Raw genomic sequence first — 12500 nt, 5'->3', positions numbered from 1 at the left:
GGTATTGTTATCCTTGTATGATTAGTTTGCTCAAGTGAGTCCTAGCATGCGTACCCGTTGTTGTTTATCTTATTAATGATAGAGGACGTTGTATTCAAGTAAGATTACCTTCCAGAATCATTTCTGCTAAAAATTGTAACTAGCAAATACTTTTTTTTTTCTTTTCTTTTTTACGGAGAAATCAGCGTCCGTTTCCTTGTTTACGCCTCCTTGCCTCCTACCTTCTCTCTACAAAGACTCAAAACACATTTATGTTAAGATACACGTGCGTATACTTATGAGGAACTGGGCGTGATGGACAACAAGATATTTTGTTGTTGACAATGTATTCTTGGATATACTCCCTCGGGAACTAATAGTTATGCTGTTATTTTCATATTTAAAAAAAAATAAATCTTATTTTTAGAATAATGTTATGAAGACGAAACGATGCACTACAACTGTTTGATAAGTATCAAAACAATGTTATTCGTAACGATGTATACATTGTGCACATGTAAACAATATGTATACAGTATTTAGAATATGTAAACAACTGCAATAATCAAAGGCACCGAGACCTTAGCCTAATGAAAATTTTTATTTTCTTTCACTTGACAAGCTTACTATGTTAAAAGAAAACGTAATTTTAATCGGAAAATCTCCGGAAAAATATACTGTTCTCAGCCGTATTTCAGTAAAATACAGGCGGCCGTAATTTTGTTGATTTGCTATTATCTCTTACTGGTTGGTGACCGTAATAACTCTTTTACGTCAATATATCTGTTTTTAAAACGGTAACAATCGTGGAATAAATGTTGCCAGACATTTACCGTTTTTTTTTTTAATGCAAAATTTTAGAAGTGTACAAATAAAATAATGGCAAGCAGAAAATTCTGCAGATATGTTGACTATGAATTATCTATCTAAAGTAAGGCCAAATTCTCAGTTACTAGGATTCCCTTGTTGGTTCTGTTCGTTTCATAGAGAATTGACTACTGAAGAATGGCAAACGCTGTTGGTACAGGTGCTGTCGTTTGCCTTATTGACACTTGCCGCAAACCTTTGGAGTCTGGTGTAAGTTGGACATTATGGGATAATGAGCAAAAAATCTCGCAGGATGTTCAGGGAAAAAAGAAATCTTCCGGCGATGAACGAACGTCTCCACTTTGCACACCTCTGCTCACGGTGAGAGAACAACTTGACTGCCTCATCTAGAAAGAGTAACATATTGTTCGTTTTCCAAAACATCAACAACATGGGATTGAAAGCGTCACTTTTGTTAGTATCTCTTCAAAACAGAACGGTGATCCATTAATAGCTGATCCAGATTTAATTTTGCGAGTGATATGAACGAGTAAGTTTAGCGTTAAAATTCAGAATAATTTCATGAATGAGTTAGGCTACTGCCGTGCAAAAATCCTTGTGCACGTGAATGGTAAAGACTATTTTTAGCGCGACCTTATTAGTACTCCTTTACCACACTGCCTTGACATTTGCTTTTAATCCTTATTGATACTAAATGCTCCTCGCTTTTGCTATGGAAGAGAAGTGAAAGCTACTAAAAAACAGTTTGCCTACTGAAAAATCTAATTTCCCGCACAAAAAGTCAAAATAATATGTTTATATACCGGAATACAACAGTTTCGGAAGACTTTCTTGATGTACACACGCACGAGCACATTGATTAACATTACCATATATACTATATTTATGTGTCTGACTACTCTCTCTCTCTCTCTCTCTCTCTCTCTCTCTCTCTCTCTCTCTCTCTCTCTCTCTCTCTCTTCTCTCTCTCTCTCTCTCTCTCTCTCTCTCTCTCTATATATATATATATATATATATACTGTATATATATATTATATATAATACATATATATATATATATATATATATATATATATATATATATATATATAAATGTAGAACAATTGCCTCAGACACGTCCTTCCACTTGCATTCTGTTTCAGGTCTTTCTATACCAGTCCATACCCGCAAATTTTCTTAGTTCGTCAATCCATTATCTTTTCTTCCTTCTCCTGCTTCTTTTACAATCTCTAGGAACACATTTTGTTATTTTTAATGTCCATGTATTGTCTATATCTATCTATCTATCTATCTATCTATCTATCTATCTATCTATCTATATATATATATATATATATATATGTGTGTGTGTGTGTGTGTGTGTGTGTGTGTTTGTATAAAATCATCATCTACATTGCATAGTCATGTACAAAAACCTAAATGGGTCTCATCCATCGCCTGGCGTAATTGATCCGTCCTAATTGCTTTAATTCCAGTATCGTAATGAGTTGTCGTTTGGACAAATACGACCATTTACGTTGACAGGAAAAGCATTGTACTATTTTACGTTCTCAGATCTCGCAGCCAACACTAAAGCCTTGTTCGTCTTATTACCAAAATATGAAGATTCCAAGGACCATCTGAATATTGAGTTTTAACGGGTGGTTCGAAAGTAGGATCAAATACCTTGCCATTTTTATTTAGTAGTCCGGACCAAGTGAAAGTGGGTCATTATGAGGCCTGATATCTGGCTGAGGAAGACGAGTTATTTTTTTAAAAAAAATCTGTTTATCATTTTATTATATTTATTTATTCACTTTTTTTTCCCTTTTGAATAATTGATTCCTATTGGGCTTGTCCCGCCTTGAAATCTGCCTTTAAGAATTGCCGGGTTATATCTTTCAATAACGGATGTTTTTTATGCTTCAGTTTGGCTTTTTTTATTTTTTTTTTATTTTTCATTTTGCTACTTGATGTTAGTTAAAGAAATTAAAAAAGTTATCAGTGGAATAATATTAAGGATGTTGGGAGAGATAATAATGCCACTTCTGGTTAGAAAAAAATTCTAGGGCTTGATTACTCAGCCATGTTACCTCCGTTAAAGAGGTTGTACTCGTTTTGGTTTGTTGTCATTGACGACCACGAAGTTCCAGGAAACAAGACGATATGACTTCATCTCTCTCTCTCTCTCTCTCTCTCTCTCTCTCTCTCTCTCTCTCTCTCTCTCTCTCTCTCTCAGACATGTCCTTCCACTTGCATCTGATTACGGGCTTTCTATGCCAGTCCACACCCGTAAACTTTCTTAGTTAGTCAATCCATCGCCTTCTCTTCCTTCCTTTACCTCTTTTGCAATCTCAAGAGACCCAATCAGTTATTCCTAATTTCTATCTGTTATGGGTCATTTTCATTACGTCTTGACCATGTCCATTTTTTTTCTTACACACGCACACACATGTATGTATATATATATATATATATATATATATATATACATATATATATACACAGTAGGAGATGATGAATGGAGATGAATTGATTTAAAAGCTCAAGATCGAGATGAAGGACAAAATCTAACTGAGGCCCTTTGCGTCAAAAGGCGAAGGAGGTGGTGATCAATTCATCTCCATTAGCGTAAACATTCAAGTTCATAGGTTAGGTCAGGTTAGATGTGGTATATACTGTAACAACGAATACTTCCTAGGGAGTTCAGGTGGATATCCATCCCAAGTAAATTGAGTTGTCATAGGATAGGTTAAGTTATAGAAATTATGATATGGGTATAACCCTCTTAACACCCCTGACCTGTATTTTTTTCATTGTTAATCCTGCAAAGAAAGTTTAACTTGAAGTTGTGTCTCCTCCTAACTTGTAAGATTTCGTTTTACGGTTGTTGCTTTGTCTAAAATTCAGATAAATGAAACGCAACACAAAGAATTTTTAATTTTCCATTAGTCAGAGCTGATCTAATACCTAATTCATAGATGGAATTGACTTGAACGTTGTAACTGATCTTAAAATATTTGTTTATATTATTGATTACTTTTCTCATAGTATATTTATTTCCTTATTGGGCTATTTTTTCCTTTTGGAGCCCTGGGCTAATAGCATCCTGCTTTCTATCCATGCCTTAGAACAGTGTTTTTGATTAGTAAACGATGACTCCTTTGCATGATTGATCACCCCCTTCTCTTACACCGCACTGCTCTCTCTCTCTCTCTCTCTCTCTCAGTCAGGATGAACAACGTCAAAAATCGATTTTGCAATGATTGGCATCAGCAGTAAGTCATGAGCCGCCTTTCATTGTCCTCCCACCACTGAAGGGCCATGAATGACAAGGGAGGCCAATAGCTGCTTCATCAAGGGTTCCTTGCACACAGTCTCTTTAAAGACTCATAAACAAAGGCTAAGTCTTGATCATCGACAATAGAAGGACCGTAATCCGAAACCTTCATCCGCCTGGAATCGAAACCAGCCAAAAACCAGATGGAATCATGGAATACTTCGAAGAGGCTCTCGGGATAGCAACCGGCTTTTGCATTGTTTTCTGCCTACAGTACACCGGACGACGACGGTTAGCTCACAGGTCAATACAAGAGAATTGCAAAACCTTTATTCGTTTTTCCCTTTCTCGTCCCTCCCCTATTCTTTCTGGTTGGACCAGGCACCTCTCTCTCTACTCGGCCCACTCCGCGGGTCCCAAGGCCTGCAATGAAATCACCCGTCCGTCCATTTTCCCGCTTGAGTCAACAACGAAGAGTCATTTCGGCCTGTTTGGTGTACAACTCGTCAGTCGTGAGCGCCAGGATAGAAAGTAAATAGATAGAAAAAAAAAGGTGAAAAAAATTGTTCCTTTCGATAACTTGTTCCCTTTTCCTTCCTCTCTCTAGGGAAAGCCCGATTTTTGTCGGCTGAAAAAAGAAGTGACCTGGAAATATCGAGGGATTTCCTGTTTCTTTATTCGTTGCAGTAATGCCTGTTACTTATGCTCCGAATGAAAATATCTCTCTCTCATATGTTTAGAAAATTTTTGTCAGTTTATCTATTTCTCTAATAAATTTTATTTGGGAAGTCAAAGCACACATCTGAGTGTTCAAATCGAGCCCCTTATAAGGAAATTGAAGAAAATTCTGAGAAAGAATAAAAGAAAATAGAGGGCGAACATGAGGTTTAACCCAGAGAAGTTTATCAACTCGCTTTAAATAAAAAAAAAAACGTAGTTTTTTTTTTATTGGGGGGGGGATTAAGGAAAATTAAATGTGAAGAAAACTCCAATATGATTATAATATTATTTTATGGACACCACCACTGATAGTAGCCAGCCAATCAGATGATTACTAACATCGATATAGTTGAGAGTGCTAAAATGTGGCTTTGTGTCCTTATAAAACAACCATTTAAATAGGGTTTTATGGTGTAATAGTGAGCAAAATTTTCCCTTGCAGTTGGCAAAAGGTAAATCTCAAATTGACAAGTAAAGCATCTCTGAATATTTACCCTTGGCTCAAAACTGTTAGGAAGAAATATGCAAAAATCGTAGCCAAAGTGGGCGACTCAAAATAGGGACGGATATGAAAATTATAAAGACTAGTAATTGAGATGAAAGAAGAAACTGCCTTCAAGATATACACTGTATTCAAGAATTTCGGTCTGTGAATCATATTCAGTGATGTTGCCAAGACAAATTTTAATGTTGAAACAATTAACAGATAAAAGACTACATTAAGCTATGTAAAAAGAAAATTAAGTAAAGATTTCTCAGAAGCTTTAAGTTCTTCATCCATAACGGAAATGAGACTTTTTAAGTTGCACAATCCCGGGGCTTAGTCAGGGGAGGTTATTTCTCAATATCCCCGTAAGAAATGGTAAAGCTTAAGATTTTGTCAATTTTTCAAGATTAGGATAGAAAGGTAAGACTAGTCTTATATGAGAGATCTTAAATGTCTGAACAATTTTTGTTCAGTAAACTATTCCCTAAAAAGCTTAATTTGACCTGCAACAGGCACGCAGAGTCTGTCTCGTTGCTATTAATAATCGGGTTTAATAACAACGTGAGCAAATCGAATGAAATTTTTTTTTAGGGAATAGTCTAAGGAGTAAGAGTTGTCCAGTAAGGCAAGTTCTCTCATATAATACTAGTCTTACCTTTCTATCTTAATTTTGAAAAAAATTACAAAATCTTCGGCTTTACCATTTCTTATGGGGGAAAAAAAGAGCAAAATGGGTACGAGGGCAAGCTTAATTAGAGGATATTCCAACATGTAAGAAAAAGAAATGGACATGGGCAGGACTTAAAATGGGAAGCAGGGGAAGGATTGGCGAGTTCTGAAAATTTGCAGGTACATACTGGCACAGATCGACCATAAACAGACGCAAGTGGAAGGACACGTCTGAGGCCTTTGTCCTGCAGTGAACTAATTACGGCTGATGATGATGATTATGATGAAGGGGGATATTTAGAAATAATCTCCCCTGCTAATCCCCAGCATTGTGCAAATAAAGATGTTTCATTTCCGTTATGGATTAAGAAGTTAATTCTAATTAGCTGTACAAACCTCTTGCACTAAATTATGAATTAACCTTTTACGGTACAGCTCTCCGACTATGGCGAGCAGCGTTCTAGGATATAAAGGTAGAGACGGTAGGAAATTGAATAAGCTAAACGCTTATACAAGAAGTACTATATTACAGCAAATTTCATTTCAAAGGGGAAGGCAGGATTCCAAGAAGCAAAAGAATCCTGAAAAATACTTTATGAAATAAGGAAAAACGAACTGTCAACAATAATGCGTAAAAAGGCCATATACTAGAATTTGAGTGAATGAATGTAATGGGTAATTCAAAGAGGATCGTTTCGGTTCAGAACCTAGTACAGTTGTCTTTGTTAATTCCGGTACACTTCACAGGAAGCTAAAGAGACGTCTGACAATTGTACATTGCAGCAGGTAAGGCTGTGTTTAGCAAAAGAGAAACTGTTGGCAACGCTGCCTGCAAAAGAAGTCGCTGAGCATGTAAATGCTTGATTGATTGATTTAAAGTTTTCAGGCTGTAAATGCTTGATCAAATGCTTTTTTTTTATTACCATTATAAAGAGATCTTAAGCAAACAAGTGAGCAAGTCCTGAACGCGGACATGGTCCTCGTAGAGGACATACCTCCGCCAAGGTGACCTAGAGCGCCATATGTCCTAGAATCATGAATTGACCTTCAAGTGACCTTGACCTTCACGTGACCTTTACCCTCAAGTGACCTTGACCTTAATGTGACTTTGACCTTCACATGACCTTGACCTTCACGTGACCTTCAAGTGACCTTGACCTTCACGTGACCTTGACCTTCACATGACCTTGGCTTCAAGTGACCTTGATCTTCAAATGTACTTGACCTTCACGTGACCTTGACCTTCAGGTGACCTTGACCTTCACGTGACCTTGACCTTCACGTGACCTTGACCTTCAAGTGACCTGCTTGACTTTTGACCTTCAAGTGATCTTTGTTCATTTGCCACTGATACTTAATATGACATTGATATAATGCACCAATATGACCTTGACCTTTGACCTTTATAAATTTGAACATCACCCATGGGTTGCGCCTGGACTAGGACTTCCCTGTTGGCTTATGCAAAAGTCAGTGCTTTATTTCTGTCTCTTGATATGGCCACTTATGTCATAGTGACACCAGTGACCCCTGTGACCTTGACCTTGGGGTGACCTTGACCAAAATTTAATCAGTTCTTCCATACACATTGGGGAACTACTTGGCCAAGTTTGAAGTGATTCCGTGTAGAAATGTGGCCTCTACGTTGTCCACAGACAGACAGACAAACAGAGAAACAAACAAACAAACAAACAAACAAACCGAACCGAAAACATAACCTCCGCCGCTTGGCGGAGGTAATAACAATATTTTTCTCTGCCCTACCTCTTAAAACTATTCATAAGGTCTTTGATCGCATGTTTACAAGTTCAGCGTTGCCGGCATAGTCTCTTTTGCTAAACACAGCATTACCTGCTACGTCAATGCACAGTTGGCAGACGGTTTCCTTAGCATCCCATGAAGTGTACCGAAATTAAAGAAGCCAACTGTACTAAAGTGAAATGAAATAGAGTTCATAGAGATGAACATAGAAGAATGAAGTTCTCCACCAGAATACTTGCACTAAAGCAAGGGGAAGATATGCAAGTTTGAAAGTGAGTGCATAGAGTTGAAAATATAAAATTTCAATAGGAAGTTATATATAATAGATAAAGGGATGTTGCGTCAAGTAGAAAGGAAATAGATAGATAGGCATAGGGAAGTTGTAACCAGATAGTGTTTTACCTAGGAAACATTTCAATACAGTCCAAGATGGTGTACCGGACGTGTTTCATGCTCATACAATGTAATGCTGTTGCTTTTTTTTTTTAATCTCTCGCTCTCCCCCGAACTGATAATAGAAAAAACTGTTTAAGCTTGCCATCGCATGTTTCACATTATTTGAATTTTTTTTAAATTGTTGCCCTCAACTGTGTATATAAGCTCGTTATCTTGTTGAATGAAGTTGTTTACATTCACCTCGCCTCTATGTTAGTACTTAACAGCTACCTCGCAACAATGGTTGTTTGGAATGGTTATGTTGTAGGTTTTCTAAACGAGCTAAGAATTGCTATTAGAAGGATTACCCGGTATTATGCCATCTACTGCCCGAAGTATCTGGAAGGGAACAACAAAAAATGCAACGTACAGTGGCCGTGTCCAATGAGGTGGCTAAACCTTAGAAATAAGCTAGTAACTAGAAGCTCTCTTAACAGATCTTTCATGCATGAGAGCAACACTTTTTAATGATCGAGATTTCACAATCAAAAGAAATAGGTTAAATGGCTTGAGAAATATTTCCAAGTAATGTTTTCGAAATTTGGGAAAAATATTTCTCACCCAGAATTAATATCTTTCGCCTTTAAATTATTTTTCACTTTTCAATAATAAGATCAGAGATTGTTTTGATGCACATGTATCATCCTATATTTATATGATTTACAGAAAAATTATGTGAGTGATGCTGCAGCAATATCGAAAAAAAACTCATATGGACAATAATGACAACAAATTCAATAAATACTTCAAAAGATACTGGGCCCGTGGTTGCACTACCTTCTCTGCAATAAAACCCAATGACACTCTTTTACTCCCCTCTCTTCATATTTTTAATGATAGCAGCAGCATTAGTAGTATTAACACGAGATTCATAAAAGACAGCAAGAAATGCGTGATCCGCGTTGGAATTGCTTAAACGGACTAAAAAAACCTTTCCGAGTCACGGAGTAAAAGAATATGAAAAATAGTTCCCTTAGAGGTACTTACCAACGAAAGGCACGAGTCCCTCTTGTTCGTGGGTGATGGTCTCTAAGCCTGTGCAGCCTCTCCTCCCAGGAGGAAGGGGATCCCTGAAGGTACAGTTGAAGTGCTGCGTCCAGAACTCCTTAAACCACACGTTGCGACAGTTCCTCACGCCTCCGTCGATGTCATTTGGAGACCCGCAGATTGTGCCCCGCTTCTTGGGGCGCAGGGAGAGGAAGTAGTCGTCGAAGCCTAGGTTGGGAGAGACAGGGAGAAGAACTTAGAGAAGTCGTGCCTTGAATTCTGACCAATAAAACGTTGTTCATAATATTTAGGAATTTGGCATTCATCATTTGTAAACTTTAAAAGGAATTGTATGGGATCTCTTTACTATGACTTAAGGTGTGATCCAAAATAAGGCATCATTAGGATCTTTTTGTTTTCAGCAGCAAATTGAAATAATGAACTAGCGTAATTCTATTTTATATCCTAAGATGTAAGAACAAATAAGAAAACTTGCTTTGACAGCTTAGTAAGTAAGACCAGTCACAAAAAAATTATATAACCTCGTTTGAGCAACTTCAAAACTATTATAGTCGACATTATTAATTACGGTAACTAAAGCTACTCTCGCTATTTTATTTAAATTTTTTCTATTATCCCTTCGTTTTATCTCTAACAAGTTTCTCACCCTTTCAAGCTTCCCAATTTACTTCAACATCTCTCATCCATTTACTGTATACTTCCACTCGCAATGAATAAGGACATAAAGAGAATATGATATAAAAAATCGCTCTATCCATTCCAGCTTCCATTTTCTTTTGAGATCGTCTATTTTGTGGCTCATGTATAGCTTTTTTTCTGTATTTCCTTTTCTCCCCATTCCCCCATTCAATCATCTACAATATTTACCCTAAAGCACCCATGAGAGACTGCTTCTTCCATTCTTCTTCCATTTATGATATTGAAGCCTTTGTCCTTGCTTTGGACGGAGAGGGTCAATAATTACGATGTGAACAAACACGAGAACACCCCCTAACCTAAGGTTCCCCATCTAACCTAACCTTAGGTACCCTGACTAACCTAACCTAGAACCGTATCCTTAGCCACCGTTTCAATTCCGTGTTTGCTTCCCAACCGAATTCCCTCCTTGCAAGGTAACGCTAAATCATATTTTGTAAATCATAAGAATTGCTTCATTGTATCGTATTTCAGACAAGATAAACAAAATTTTCCCCTTAAATAAAATCGATTTGACAAGGATTAAGAAAGTTTACGCCTGCCCCAACCTACTACATGAACCCAAAGACATGCAACATTGTTTCATTGTCTGGGCTTCAAAATTCACGTATAACCTTATCCTCGTTTATGACCGTAATCCTATTTTATTCCTTCCTAAATGGTTTTAGTAGACTTTTTTTTTTGTTAGAAATCTCTGCAATTTCTCGTCACTCAGTAATCGGCATTTTGTATACACTTCATTTAAATCTATTTACGTATCTTTTTCCTACAAAGCTTTCCATCATATTTTGTTCATTCCCCAATTGTTCTCACCATTCTTTACATTCCATTAATAAACAAACGTGGCGATAAAACACACTAATTTCTTTAACCTACTTTAGCTTAAAACAAGCCATTCTCCAGTGTTCGTATCCACTATGAAAGCTGACAATTGCAAGTCTTCGCTAAAAAAAAAAAAAAAAATGCTCAAGGTACAGTTGGACATAAGAATTCATGGTACACCATGCTCTTAGAAAGTGCATCCTGTCACACCCTTACTTCGCAGTGAGTAACCAAACAGATACTGTAGAGAGATATGGCAGAGGTGGTGGGTGGGGATACACACAGGAACATTCTGCGCAGGTAGAGTGTGAGAGGGTACAGTTTGTCGAGCGAGGTGTACCAGAAATTCCTGTCTCCAACTGTACGTACATAATTGAGGCTGTTTGTTATTTATAGTTATCATCGCTCGGTGCTGCATTATCTCACCTCTTTTCGCGAACACGACAATTCTGAGACCGTCTCTCTCCACAGACATTAATCCTCGATACTTTCTTTTCAATTAATTAATGTTATCGTTTAAGGCCCACATATGCTCATTCTGTCTTTATATATTTTTGTATTTAACTTGTCGTCATTCATCTATTGCTTTATTTAGTAAGTCAGCCGATCCTATAACCTTTTCCAAATATGATAACTAATTAAATAAAGAACTAGCGCTTCCTCATCGAAATCATACTGTTTTCTTTTTCTTCTTCTCATTATTATTATTATTATTATTATTATTATTATTATTATTATTATTATTATTATTATTATTATTATTATTATTAGATTTTATATTATTTCAATCAACATTGCTAATACTGCTATTGTTTTATCGTTTCTATTATTATTTTCTAAACGTGATTTGTGGTCAGCAAGTCAACTGGTAGTTCATGAATTAAAATCTTCAACATTGGACTTATTTTTTTTCTATCTAATTTTAAGACGAAAGATGAGATTTGCAGTTTCATCCCTTATTAATTCACGTAATTTTTATTTCCATATCCTTTGTTAAACGATTAGCTAGCTTTTGCAGATATAAATAAAATCAAGGTATCTGATCTAGTCTTACGTTAAGGAGGGTGTTATCAGTAGTTATTTTGGCATATGATAACTGAAGATGTTATTCGCTATGAAATTTACTTTATGATAGTTGGAATCATTTATATGGATTGAAAAGTGTAACACCTTGTGTATGTTGGCAGGAAAAAGTTACTAGCTTATGTAAGTTGTCCCCATTTTTTCTATCATGTTAATAACATGTTATTCAAGAAAGGCGCCATTTTGCTTTAACCAATCACCATCCAGATGAAAATTGTTTTTTAATTTCCCAGAACATTTTCTTTGGAATATCGATGTTTCCGTAAGAGAATAAATACTTGGTTTAAGAAAAGGAAAGAGGATGTGGACTGGGAAGGCTTCCAGCTTAGGGTTGGGGAAATCTTGTGAAGAAAAGTCTCTTTAACGGGAATAACATGACCCTGGGAGGGGGTGTGATTACGTAGGGAGAAAGAAAGAGGATATAGAGATAAAAGGAGAAGGTAAGCAATGAGAGAGAGAGAGAGAGAGAGAGAGAGAGAGAGAGAGAGAGAGAGAGAGAGAGAGAGAGAGAGAGAGAGCTAGTAAAGAAATGAGAGAGGAATAACGAAAGATTGTAAGCAAATTAAAGAAAGTCGGACCAAAATAACACGAGAGAGAGAGAGAGAGAGAGAGAGAGAGAGAGAGAGAGAGAGAGAGAGAGAGAGAGAGAGAGAGAGAGTAAATATTTTCGAATAATTTTCCACCCTATCATGATAAAACGGCAAGAAGAAAAAACAAAGAAATTTCTTTTAATAAGGCAAGGTCTTAATCGAT

The 12500-nt window shown here is 36.7% G+C and overlaps 1 protein-coding gene across 1 annotated transcript in view; it reads right to left on the bottom strand.

Annotated features, from left to right (window-relative positions):
• The window catches only part of LOC137634546 (metabotropic glutamate receptor 7-like), a 203370-nt gene that overhangs the window by 170621 nt on the left and 20249 nt on the right, over positions 1 to 12500 (bottom strand). The window contains exon 4 of the mRNA XM_068367001.1: positions 9126 to 9353. Coding sequence (XP_068223102.1) covers positions 9126 to 9353 — 228 coding nt within the window. The remainder of the gene's footprint in view (positions 1 to 9125; positions 9354 to 12500) is intronic.

The sequence above is a fragment of the Palaemon carinicauda genome, chromosome 3 (genome assembly GCF_036898095.1).
Source record: "Palaemon carinicauda isolate YSFRI2023 chromosome 3, ASM3689809v2, whole genome shotgun sequence".
NCBI lineage: Eukaryota > Metazoa > Arthropoda > Malacostraca > Decapoda > Palaemonidae > Palaemon > Palaemon carinicauda.
Note: the sequence above shows the minus strand (reverse complement) of the source record. Positions and strands in the feature narration are given on the sequence as shown.